Here is a 13,890-nt window from a genome sequence, read left to right as displayed (position 1 = left end):
GGAGATATTATTACTGAAAGGGAGCTAGGATGGGGGACATTGTACCTGGTTGGTGCCCAGGACGGGGGACATTATGCCATTATGGAGCCTAGGATGGGGAATAAAATAATAAGAAGTGGCCCATTTTTGGGATATAATAATAGGAAGGGGCCCAGAATGGGGAAATTTTTACATCAAGGGGTACATGAAGGGGTCCAGAGTGGGGGATATTATTATTGAAAGAGAGCCAGGATGGGGGACATTGTACCTGGATGGGGTACAGCATGGGGGCCATTATACCAGTATAGAGCCTAGAATGGGGAAAAAAATAATAAGAAGGGGCCCAGGATAGGGGACATAATAATAGGTAGGGGGCCAGGATGGGAGACATTTTAACATTAAGGAGTACAGATGGGGTCCAGAGTGGGGATATTATTATTGGAAATTGGCCAGGATGGGGAACATTGTACCGGAAAGGAGCAAGAATAGAGGACGTTATCCTAATAAGGAGGCCAAGATGGAGAAACGTATGATTAAAAGAGTCCCAGGATAAGGATATTATAACAGGAAGGGGCCAGTATGGGGGGACATTATTAAAGTAATGGTACAAGGACAAAGGCCATTGTTTCTTGAAGGGGCCAGGATGAGGATATTATTATACAAAGGAGCCAGTATAGGTTGACATTATTACATGGGAGGCTAAGATTTATATCTTCATACAATCTGAAATGCTACAGGGGCCCATACATGTCATGAGCATGCGAGTAAGGGCCCAAGTCCAAATTTTGCACCATTTCCCATCAGACTCTAGCTTTGCCACTGGCTATTGGTCCTGTCCATGCACAGATCATATAAAATCAGTCAGGTTTACAATTGGCAGTATATTATTTCTTCCAACTTACCTTCTACAGATTTAGATGATTTATTTTTGTTATTGTTCGGTATGTTAAGGTCTGAAATAGATATAAAAATTAACAGTAAGGTTTTGAAGACTGTGCTTCTTTTTTATGGTGTGATCATTTTGGCTCTGTTCAGGTATGTTTAAAAGGAACCTGTCCCACATAAGAGCAGGATGATATAAGGGCAGAGACCCTGATTTCAGAGATATATCAGATAAAGCTGCTTGTTGTAGTTTTTCTAAAATTACAGTTTTTTCTCCTGAAGATCTTACATTCTCTGAATACTGAGCTGAGAGTAACCCCACCCACACCACTGATTGACAACATTTTGTGTACACACTACATAGGCAGAAACCTGCTAATCAGTTGTGGAGGCAAGGTTATACAAATTTCATGAATACGGAGGACTGCATGGCAGGAGGTTTAATAGTCCTCTACTAATGATCTCCTGATAAAACAGTGATTTTATCAAAACTACAGCAAGCTGATTTTTTACTGTTACCAATTTGGGGTATATACGATGTTATCTCCACTCGTGGCTGTTAGGGGTACTTTGCACACTGTGACATTGCTAGCTGATGATAGCGATGCCGAGCGCGATAGTACCCGCCCCCGTCGCACATGTGATATCTTGTGATTGCTGCCATAGCGAACATTATTGCTACGGCAGCTTCATATGCACTTACCTGCCCTGCGACGTTGCTCTGGCCAGCGACCCGCCTCCTTCCTACGTCGTACGGCGTCACAGCGACGTCACACGGCAGGTGGCTAATAGAAGCGGAGGGGTGGAGATGAGCGGGACGTAAACATCCCGCCCACCTCCTTCCTTCCGCATAGCTGGTGGAGGCAGGTAAGGAGATGTTCCTCGCTCCTGCGACTTCACACACAGCGATATGTGCTGCCGCAGGAACGAGGAACAACATCGTATCTCCTATTGGTGCGACATTATGAAAATGACCAACACTACACAGATTACCAATTTTCGACATTTTTGCGAAGTTTATCAGCGTATCTAAGCTTTACACGATGCAACATCGTTACCGGCGCCGGATGTGCGTCACTTTCGATTTGACCCCGACGATATCGCAGTAGCGATGTCGCAGCGTGCAAAGTACCCCTTACTGTGAGATGATGGCTGAACAATTCAACCACCATCTGCCAGAAAAGATGTTGGTTCAGAGTGCTAGCTCACATCAAAGTCAAGGATCCAACATAAGATGTAATCATATTGTTAACAGTTGTGAAGGGGTTAACAATATAATTACTAAGAACATTAATGATAATAAAAAGAACAATCCTTTATTATAAGGAAACCGAGCCCAGCAAGTTTTGTGATTGCCGAGTTTATTATGGGAATTAGGATTTTTATGGCTATGCTATTCTGAATTTTAATTATGACTGATGTTCGCTCATTTCCTGCACTACTTATGACTGCATTATTGTATACAGAGGATTATTTCACATGATCCTACATATTCTCTATGTGCCTGTAAGTAACCCAACAGAAAACAAGATAAGAGTGTATGTCGTACTCTACATCTCTCAATAAATTACATCTGCGGACATAAAAAGGGCTATTCCATGAGCTTTTCAGCCGGGTTTCAAATGACATGATTTTATTTTTTTATAGCCTTTAGGTTTTTCTTTTTACTTACAGTCCCAAGATTTTCATACCAGTTTTATTTTTATCTACAGTCAGACAGCTAAACTAACACCAAAATAGTAAAATGGCATATTAATAAAATTGCAATTTTTTTTATGCTTAGTTTTAGATAATTATGTTATTTTTTTTCTACTTTAATTGCGTTAATATCAGATACTGTAATTTTTTATATTTCTTTTATTCCAATTTTCATGTGTTTTGCAGTAGATACAGGAACTTTAATACCTTAACTTAAAGGGAACCAACCAGCAGGATTTGCTGTATAAAGTAATGGTGGTGCCATACTGGCACTAAGATGCTGAATGCAGGCATATATGTTGTAGAAAGATCGGATGCTTGGTTGCTGAAATATCTGTAATCAAAGTTACAGAAATGCACTGCACTTTGATTGGCGTGTGCATCGGGGGGGCGGGCCTTTATGGGTCACGTCCTGGGTGTATATTCCACCTCAGGCATCATGTATTGTATGGCCCCTTTTCTTTATTTTCATCACAGGTTAATCACTTCATATTCACACTGACTATGCAGGTACAGGGACTATTAAAGGAAGGTAAGAAAAGCAGAAGCCATTTTGGATTTTACGGCCAAGGAATGGAAGGTCTGGGCGCACAGCATATCATTATATATAGGAAAAAGGCCTTAATCTGATTGTGTTGTATTACCGCAGTGCTGAAGACCATTGATAATGAGAGTTGTAGTCTCTGCCTGTGATAGGGAGTTGCTGAACCTGCATAGTCAGTGTGAATATGAATTGATTAACCTGTGCTTGACATCACTGTCTTGCTGATGCAATTTCTAGAACTGTGTGAATTGGTGGCAGGCATTTTTTGGGGGGGGGGAATCCATGGGAATCGAATTACAAATTGTTCTAATTTACTGGGATCTACGAATTTCAGGAAACTTGAACCAAAGTCAATACTTAGCAGATCGATCCGTTACTATGTAGAAGACTGTGCTCACTTCCCGCACCGCCTCCGTCTGTACACAACAGTGCTCACTGTGTATATTTGCTTTCTGTTTCTTCTTAGAAAAAAATTAAACTGACTTGTACTAAATTTAACTTGAGTATTATCTGATTGGTTTCCATGGGTCCCAACAAATACAATAATACCCAATAACAGGTGCGAATTAGTTATTCAGAATATTTCCATTTACGCAAGTGTCTATAATATTTACTCAGTATAATTTCCACAGTATTGATAATACTGCAGACTGTAGATTGATAGACATCTGTTTGCACATTATCGACCTTTCCCTACTTTTTATCTTACCTGTGTGCTTAGTGTTCTTCATCCCTGGTGGCCTGCAAACAGAAAAAGTTTAATATAGAAAAGCTCAATCTAAAAACAGTTATTTTTTTTTCAGGTGTACAACATACTTACAAATATCAAAAGATATCAGTGTATATAAATACCTGATTACTATACCACATTAAGGTTTCTTGAAGACTGGAATATGTGAAAACTGATTGGATAATCACGATCTGTGATCACTGAGTAGACTGAAATGTTCCCGGAATTTTGTCGCGACCAAGCAAATGCTGGTCATCATATTCTGCAAACCGCGCATGCTTTTACAATAGAGGCTTAAATGCATTGTCCACATTTCTAAAAAAAATAATGAGACTGTTTTATAATGTTACCGAAACAATGCCACATTTGCCCATTGTGATGTATCTGGTATTGCGGCTCAACTCTGTCCACTTGAGCTACAATCCCAACAAAACTGATTATGTATTGAGTTAAGCAGACTGGTGGAAGTTCTGGTTTGCCGGGTTCGGCTGGACTTTAAAATGAAGTTCATTTCGGGACTCGCACTTGACCCCAGACCTCAAACCCCATATAAGAAAAAGGGGACCCAAACTTCTGAACTGTAAAATGGCTGTGGTAATTCTCTGTTTCTACGCTCCGCTGTTTCTAACCCTTTCCACAGACACTTTGTTAGCATATAAATAGCACCCAAACTCAGACACGGACATTTATTTTAAATCCTTGATTAAGTCTGAGACCTGGACACTAGCTGATTGGTGCTAACATTACAGTTTGAGTTCACTCATCTCTAATTATAAGGAGTGGGTCTGTTTTGGGAAAAAAAATCTAACCATTTTTCCTATTGTTGGACAACCAAGATTATAGGCCCCGTTACACACTTCGATTTATCTGACAATCTTGTTAGCGATGTGACATGCCCAGATCGTAGTTACGATTTGCCAAGATCGCTCATAGGTCCTTTTGTAGCGGTCACGCGTACACATCTCACAAACGACGCAAAGTCGTTCAGCGATATATTGTTTGACCAAGGCGGTCATGTGGATGTTGTTCGTCGTTGGCAGGGTGTCAAACGTAGCAATATGTCTGCTGCGTTCCGAACGACGAACAATATTTTGAAACTGAACAACGTGTCAACGATCAACAATTTTCAACCTATTTGCAATCGTTCGGAGTTGCACGTAGGTGTCACACGCAACGACATCACTAACGATGACGGAAGTGCGTCACGGAAACCGTGACCCCAACGACATATTGTCAGATAAATCATAGTGTGTAACACCGCCTTTAGACAATCAAGATAGTGTTGTAAAAAAAAAAAAATCAAAAAATCAGAAGTATCATTACTTAGTAAAAAATAAGCATATCCTAGTGAACTCTAACACATGCAACTGTCTTATTTCTAGCCAAGACACTTGGTAGTTTAATACTAAAATAAAAAAAATTTACCCCTATAATACAGTGAACATTTAAAGAGTGAATAGTAATAATTTAACTTCTTGTATTTTTGTAGGATATTGAAAGAATGCTATAGATAGTCTATTTTACTCACCATGTTGGTGATACTTAAGATACTGTGGATCATCCTAGTTAGTAGGACTGGCTAAATACATGCTCAGATATGATGAGTATGAATCTATTTTGTTTACGGGGTCTTTCCACTCATTTTTTTTTTTATTTAAACATTGGTCCATGGTGGTCTAATCACTTGCATCACTTGCCTATTTACTACTGGAGAAATGGATAGCTGTACCAAGGAATGTCCACTTTGTGACTATGTTTTTTTTACATATTTATATTTATTCTCAGATCACCATCATTCAGTTTTAAAGAATGCCAAAAAATATACTTTTTACTAAAAATAGGCATCTATATATATAATTGCTTTATTCTGTCTGTCCGTCTTGCTCCAAAATGACGTCATTACAGTGACAACTGTCGCCACACTATGCGCGCTAAAGAGCCTGTGACTACCACCTCCGCCCCCCGCACACATTATCCCACTCAGCTCCACCCCCCCGCACTCCACCCTCCGCATGTATACACTGAACACACACACACGAATAGTCACCTGTCCCCAGCCATGCAGTCCCCAGCACTTATGACCTCAGCGCCATGGCCCCGCTCGGCTTCACCCCCCACACTCCGCCCCCCGCACACATTACCCCACTCGGCTCCACCTCCCCAAACTCTGCCCACCGCATGTATGCACTGAACACACACACACACACCTGGATAGTCACCTGTCCCCAGCCATGCAGTCCCCGGCACTGACGTCCTCAGCGCCATGGCCCCGCTCGGCTCCACCCCCCGTACTCTGCCCCCCGCACACATTACCCCGCAGGATGGGGGCACATGTCAGGATGATGGCTTCATCACGATGGGGGCACATACCAACATTGGGCCACATCACAGCATCAGCATATTTTTACTTAACGTTACACTGTTCATGGCCTTCTTTCATTACAAGCTATGGACATCATTAAACATTAGACTCATCTATTAAAACTGTTCCTTCTGTTGTTTGTCATTTTAAAACCAATAAACAACTATAAGAATACTAAATTAAACCTAACCCATCCAGTCCATTCATTACCTTATTATTCAATCTGCTAACCTACATACACATTCTAGATTACCCGATATGTTAGAATCGGGCCACTTTCTAGTTTAAATATAATATACCAAAGCAGAAGTTTTTGTGAGAGACACCCAAAATGTGTATTTTCATCATAAATGTTAGATACTTTATAGTAGTGTATACAGTAAATACTGTACATTTTGTTGAGATCCCCTTACCTTGTTGATCCATTTTGGCTGTTGAGTTCAGAATCTTCCATTCTGGTTCACAATATAATATAAATAATTTACCGCGGTGCATTGAGAGTTCATCTATCCTATGATGAAAAAACCCTGTAGCCATGTCACTTTATAGCTCTGTGAAGAATAAAATATGATATCATTATATCATAAAGTATTAAGGTTTGTTTGCACGAACTGATCAACGGCACTAAAGGTACCGTCACACTAAGCGACGCTCCAGCGATCCCACCAGCAACCTGACCTGGCAGGGATCGCTGGAGCATTGCTACATGGGTTGCTGGTGAGCTGTCACACAGGCAGATCTCACCAGCAACCAGTGACCAGCCCCCAGCCAGCAGCGGCGCGTGGAAGCGATGCTGTGCTTGGTAACTAAAGTAAATATCGGGTAACCAACACGATATTTACCTTGGTTACCAGCGCACACCGCTTAGCGCTGGCTTCCTGCACTCCTAGCCAGAGTACACATCGGGTTAATTACCCAATGTGTAGTCTGGCTATGTGTGCAGGGAGCAGGGAGCCAGCACTGACAGCGTGAGAGCGGTAACGAAGGTAAATATCGGGTAACCAAGGAAAGGGCTTCTTGGTTACCCGATATTTACATTGGTTACCAGCGTCCGCAGAAGCCGGCTCCCTGCTCACTGCACATTCAGTTGTTGCTCTGTCGCTGTCACACACAGCGATGTGTGCTTCACAGCGGGAGAGCAACAACTAAAAAATGGTCCAGGACATTCAGCAACAACCAGCGACCTCACAGCAGGGGCCAGGTTGTTTCTGGAAGTCACACACAGCAACATCGCTAGCAAGTCGTGCCTCAGCAGAGATGTTGCTAGCGATGTTGCTTAGTGTGACGGTACCTTAAAGGACTGCCGTTCAGTAATTTTTTGCTGATCAGCAGTCTTTTTATAACTTATTTACATAGGCAGAAACCTCTTAATAGATTATTCAGTGTCCATAAGCTGCCATTTTTCTCAGCAGCGTGGTGTTATGAACCTGAACACTTTCTGACACAGGTAATGGAAAAGGGGAAGACCTACTATAGGAAGATGATGCACCAGCATCAAACTGGTCTTGTACAGACTAGAAAGACCCTAGCCCCTCAACTCAAAACACCCTCCCTGACCTGAGTCCCTAAAAGGCCATTAAGGTGTTTCACGTACCTCCTGAAGGACCAGAGGGGAGGCTGCAACACATTGTCAACAAGAAGAGAGGGAGGTGTGCAAGAAGATACAAAATCCTAAAGTGGGAAAACTAAAATATGTTCATCTAAGCTAGTGAGTGAATGTTAAAGATAGCTTCAAATAAGCGGATCAAGTTAAACCTCTCAGAAGCCTAAAAGAGGTGAAAGGAATAGTTTCTGGGGAAGGAAAAACAAACCCACTCACTGCAGGAATTAAACAGGTGTTTACCCAATAAGGTAAACCCCTAGCTGAAGGGCTGGGACTCCAAAAACAAGTCCTCCTAGAGGTATATCTAGCAAGGAAGTGCAGTGAAAGGTGAACATATAAACCTCAACCCAGAATATGATAGGGCACATCAAAATGGAAAAATCCTGGATAAAGACTACACGTCGAAACGCACGTTGGGCTCTTGGACTGGGCACATGTTTGGTCAGGTATGTTACTTAGGTGATTTACTCTCTTTCACCTAACTTCCTTGCTGGGACTGTGCTTTGCATCAACGTCAGCAATGCATATTGGCTGAATAGATGAAACGGAGTCCCTGTGGTTACCACTACCTATGGTTATACTATTGATATGCTCTTGGCTATTATTTGATAGTTCATTATATTGGGCAATATGATTATTATTCCCCTATAATATTGGTTAAGTGTGTAGCCTGGGAGGTCTTTGTATTTTCATTGAGACATATTATCATGTTGATCTTTATGGTACTGTTCATCTTAATAGTCTGTGAGGGTTTATGAACATACTAGATATTGGGTTACCCTGTTATTATATCCATTTTGAGATTTATATTATGTACTTTGGGGTTCTGTTTCAATATTTGATGTGGTTTATTGATTATGTTTCAATTGTGAATTGACATTATCGTTTCAATTGTTACTGTATTTGCCTGTCCATGCATGTGTTTTCATGTCCTCATTTTTCTGCTGTTATCATGTTTACAAAAAAAAATGTAAATGCTTTACAATAGATAATTATTTTATTTTTTTATATGTCCTTTTGCGCAAATTATTTATATTTAATCTTAGCATTTGGGGTGTTTTTCATTAAAGCTGAGTAGTACATTGATAACTGATAGAAATACTAGAGACACCTTTGTAACAGCTGTGTGACCTTTTTTTATTCCATACCTGTTAAGTGTTGTAAACACTGAATAAATAAAGGATTATTATCAACTTCTCTCTGATGTCATTCATCAGTTGTTTATAAAGGTTGTGGTTGGTTATTTTGTATTTGATCTTCTGTTACCTAAGAGTTGTTTGCACAAGGTATATATTTAGTGAATAAATCCATGATAACCCCTGATAGAGGTTACTAGACTTGGCTTAAAAACGGCAGTTTACTTATGAGAAGAGCACAGAAACGCATAAAAGAATCCAGTACATATTTGCAGATATCCCTTTATGGCGACTCAACAATTAGTATAATGGCTACCTCTGAACCCTTGTCTTTGGCTTTGTCTTCAGTTTCTAATATCATGTGGAACATTGCAAAACAACACAAATTGAAATAAGCAGAACCAGACAAGTTAAGGCTACTTTGTCACCTGCTTTGGATCCTGTTTCTTAATTCATTGTATTTGATGGGAAAATAGAAACATACCATATTTTCAGATTATAAGACACACTTTTCCTCTCAAAAATTTTGGGAGGAAAATGAGGGGTGCTTCTTATAACGCAAATGTAGCTTACCCGGAGGTGGAGAATGGGCAGTGTGCTGGCTAAGGGGGCTGTGCTGGCTTCAGTGGGGGCTGTGTTGGCTTCATTGGGGGCTGTGCTGGCTGCGGTGGGGGCTGTGCTGGCTGCAGTGGGGGCTGTGCTGGCTATGGTGGGGGCTGTGCTGGCTGCAGTGGGGGCTGTGCTGGCTGCGGTGGGGGCTGTGCTGGCTGCAGTGGGGGCTGTGCTGGCTGCGGTGGGGGCTGTGCTGGCTGCGGTGGGGGCTGTGCTGGCTGCAGTGGGGGCTGTGCTGGCTGCGGTGGGGGCTGTGCTGGCTGCGGTGAGGGCTGTGTTGGCTTCATTGGGGGCTGTGCTGGCTGCGGTGGGGGCTGTGCTGGCTGCAATGGGGGCTGTGCTGGCTGCGGTGGGGCTGTGCTAGCTGCAGTGGGGGGCTGTGCTGGCTGCGGTAGGGGGCTGTGCTGGCTGCGGTGAGGGCTGTGTTGGCTTCATTGGGGGCTGTGCTGGCTGCAGTGGGGGCTGTGCTGGCTGCAATGGGGGCTGTGCTGGCTGCGGTGGGGCTGTGCTAGCTGCAGTGGGGGGCTGTGCTGGCTGCGGTAGGGGGCTGTGCTGGCTGCGGTGAGGGCTGTGTTGGCTTCATTGGGGGCTGTGCTGGCTGCGGTTGTGGCTGTGCTGGCTGTGGTGAGGGCTGTGTTGGCTTCATTGGGGGCTGTGCTGGCTGCGGTTGTGGCTGTGCTGGCTGCAGTGGGGGCTGTGTGGAGCAGGGTGGTGTGGCAGGTGATATGCTATGTCGGTTGTGCGGGCTTCAAATAATGGCGCTTGAAGTTGGCGCATGCACAGATGAGATCTCAGCTTGTTATTTCTTTGAAGCCGACAGATCATCTAGACACCCGCCATACTGCCCTGCTCCACATACCCAGCACGGCGCCTGCAACCAACCAATGCAGCACCTGTAGAATTGCCCTACTCCAGCACCATGCCTGCCACCTTTGATCTGCTCCACCACCGCTGTCACCCCCCTCCGATAAGACACCACCAGAGTATAAAACGGACCCCATTTTTTTTTTACCTTTTTTATCTCTAAATTAGTGGTGCGTCTTAAAATCCAGTGCGTCTTATAGGAAAATCTGGTATATTTTCTACATGTGGACATCTCTGTGCAACCGAAACTTAATTTAAGTTATCAGTGTCCATCTGGTATCTATTATATGCTTGTTCCAGCTGTATGCCATGGTTCTTGTTAGAAAAAAAATACCTAACATGTGGGGTGGCATTACATGCAGCATACCTCCCAACCGTCCCGGATATAGCGGGACAGCCCCGATTTTATACTCCAGTCCCGTTCTCACGCCCAGGAGCTCTGTAATCCCGCAGTGTAGTGAGAGGCAGCTGCCACGCCCCCGCACTCTGTGGACCACGCCCCCTCCAGATGCAGGCCACAATCTCTGGATGCTTTCCATGGCATCTATGCTGGTGGGCACTCCCCTTTGCTGTTGTCCACGCCCCCTCTGAATGCTGGACACATACACACTCCTCGGGATGCCTTCCTTGTTCCCTCCTGCTGCTCGCTCTATGCTGGCCACGCAGCCTTTGCCTGCCTCTTCTGCCCAGGACCCTCACATGTGACCGGCTCTCCACAGTGGCTGCTTCGTTTGTTCTGCAACTGAGGTAAGAGCAGCAGCAGGGAGAGAGCAGTGTGCCTACAGGAGGGGGGAGCAGTGTGAGTGCAGGAGGACAGTGCAGAGTGAGTGCAGGAGGACAGTGCAGAGTGAGTGCTGGAGGACAGTGCAGTGTGCCTACAAGAGGGGGGAGCAGTGTGAGTGCAGGAGGATAGTGCAGAGGGAGTGCAGGAGGGGGGAGCAGTGTGAGTGCAGGAGGACAGTGCAGAGTGAGTGCAGCAGGGAGAGAGCAGTGTGCCTACAGGAGGGGGAGCAGTGTGAGTGCAGGAGGACAGTGCAGAGTGAGTGCAGGAGGACAGTGCAGAGTGAGTATAGGAGGACAGTTTAGAGTGAGTGCAGGAGGACAGTGCAGTGTGCCTACAGGAGTGGGGAGCAGTGTGAGTGCAGGAGGACAGTGCAGAGTGAGTGCAGAAGGACAGTGCAGAGTGAGTGCAGGACAGCGTAGAGTGAGTGCAGGAGGACAGTGCAGTGTGCCTACAGGAGGGGGGAGCAGTGTGAGTGCAGGAGGACAGTGCAGAGTGAGCGCAGGAGGACAGTGCAGAGTGAGTGCAGGAGGACAGTGCAGAGTGAGTGCAGGAGGGGGAGCAGTGTGAGTGCAGGAGGACAGTGCAGAGTGAGTGCAGGAGGAAAGTGCAGAGTGAGTGCAGGAGGGGGGAGCAGTGTGAGTGCAGGAGAACAGTGCAGAGTGAGTGCAGGAGGACAGTGCAGAGTGAGTGCAGGAGGGGGGAGCAGTGTGCCTGCAGGAGGACAGTGCAGAGTGAGTGCAGGAGGGGGGAGCAGTGTGCCTGCAGGAGGACAATGCAGAGTGAGTGCAGGAGGGGGGAGCAGGGGAGAGTCCAGCACTTGTGTCTTCTCAGGTCCCCCTGTACCTGCAATAGAAAAAGCAGAAGCAGAGGGAACTCAGAAAGCAGCCAGAGGAGCCCTCGGTGCCCCCCCAGTGCTGCCATCCTGAGCCCTCAGTGCTGCCATCTTGTGCCCTCAGTGCCCCCCAGTGCTGTCAGCCAGTGCGCTCAGCACCCTCTCCCCCAGTACTGCCAGCCTGTGCCCTCAGCGCCCCCTTCACAGTGCTGCCAACCTGTGCCCTCAGCGCCCCCCCACAGTGCTGCCAGCTTATGCCCTCAGCACCCTCCACTGCTGCCAGCTTGGGCCCTCAGTGTCTTCCAGCGCTGCCAGCCTGTGCCCTAAGCATCCCTAGGGCCAGTATGTATGCCCCACAGGCCACCACTGTCAGTATGTAGGCTCCACAGGCCCTAGTAATGTGTATGCCCCCCCACTGACCCCAGTAATGTTTATGCCCCCCACGCACCCCAGTAATGTGTATGCCCAGCCCACTGACCCTAGTAATGTGTATGCCACCCAAGTAACATGGATGCCCCCAGTGATTTCTATGCACCCCCAGTAATGTGTATACCCCCTGGTGACCCCAGTAACATATATGCCCCACCCAGTGCTGTCTATGCCCCCTGTGCTGTATTTGTCCCCAGCCATCACGCAGTTTGGCCTGCACAGCCACATACCTTAGAGGAGCTGGACGAAGACTAGCGGGGGAGGTGATTAAGGCTGCTGCAGGCTTCCCCATATTATTACCTCTCTCTAATGTGTCTGTGTGTATGATGTGTGTATGACTGTGTGTAGATTTGCGTCTGTTTATCTGAATTTTGTGAATTTTTTCCTCAAATATATGTGTGTACTAGCTGTACTATCGTCGGTCGGTGTCTCTCTCTCTGTCTGTCAGTCTCCCCCCTCTCTCATACTCACAGCTCACTGGTGTCTCGCTGCACAGCGTTCGCACTGCTCCGGCGGCGTCTTTTCCTCTTTTGAAAATGCCGGCCGCTCATTATTCCATCTCATATTCCCTGCTTTTCCCGCCCACCAGCACCTATGATTGGTTACAGTCAGACACGCCCCCACACTGAGTGACAGCTGTCTCACTGCAATCAATTACAGCCGCCGGTGGGCAGGTCTATATTGTGGAGTAAAATAAATAATTTAAAAAAACGACGTGCAGTCCCCCCTTAATTTTGATACCAGCCAGGGTAAAGCCACACGGCTGAAGGCTGAAATTCTCAGGATGGGGAGCTCCACGTTATGGGGAGCCCCCCAGCCTAACAATATCAGCCAGCAGCCATGTGGAATTGCTGAATCCATTAGATGCGCCAGTCCCGGGACTCTACCCGGCTCATCCCGAATTGACCTGGTGCAATGGCAATCGGGGTAATAAGGAGTTAATGGCAGCCCATAGCTGCCACTAAGTCCTAGGTTAATCATGGCAGGCGTCTCCCTGAGATACCTTCCATGATTAACCTGTAAGTTAAAGAAAATAAACACACACACCTGAAAAAATCCTTTATTTGGAGTAAAAGACAAAAAAAAACACCCTCTTTCACCACTTTATTAATCCCCAAATACCCCTCCAGGTCCGACGTAATCCACATGAGGTTCCGCGACGCATCCAGCTCTGCTACATGAAGCTGACAGGAGCGGTCACAGACCAGACCGCTCTCTATCAGCTCCACGCAGCAAATGAAGTGAGCCGCACGATCACCGATGACGTCACTCAGGTTACCCGCAGCCACCGCTGGATCCTCTAACTGTTACAGCAAGTTTCCCAAGTGACTGAAGTGAGCAGCGCGATCAGCGATGACATCACAGGTGAGTTGCGGTCTCAGATGGAGGACTCCAGCTGGCCGCGGGTAACCTGAGTGACGTTACCGCTGATCGC

The 13,890-nt window shown here is 45.8% G+C and overlaps 1 protein-coding gene across 12 annotated transcripts in view; it reads right to left on the bottom strand.

The window, feature by feature from the left end:
• Positions 1-13,890, bottom strand: part of ITPRID1 (ITPR interacting domain containing 1) — a 347,534-nt gene that overhangs the window by 230,031 nt on the left and 103,613 nt on the right. For 9 of the 12 annotated variants that reach the window (XM_075315082.1, XM_075315081.1, XM_075315078.1 and 6 more), the window contains 3 exons: positions 6,609-6,746; positions 3,813-3,844; positions 882-932 (listed from right to left, as the gene is read on the bottom strand). In XM_075315082.1, the coding sequence (XP_075171197.1) occupies positions 882-932; positions 3,813-3,844; positions 6,609-6,649 (124 nt within the window). In that variant the 5' untranslated portion in view covers positions 6,650-6,746. Of the gene's footprint in view, positions 1-881; positions 933-3,812; positions 3,845-3,955; positions 4,149-6,608; positions 6,747-13,890 lie in introns of all 12 variants that reach the window. The other 3 variants (XM_075315085.1, XM_075315086.1, XM_075315084.1) reach the window with 2 other exon arrangements.

Source organism: Anomaloglossus baeobatrachus, chromosome 6, assembly GCF_048569485.1.
Source record: "Anomaloglossus baeobatrachus isolate aAnoBae1 chromosome 6, aAnoBae1.hap1, whole genome shotgun sequence".
NCBI lineage: Eukaryota > Metazoa > Chordata > Amphibia > Anura > Aromobatidae > Anomaloglossus > Anomaloglossus baeobatrachus.
The sequence above is the reverse complement of the archived record's forward strand: the minus strand, read 5'-3'. Positions and strand labels throughout refer to the sequence as shown.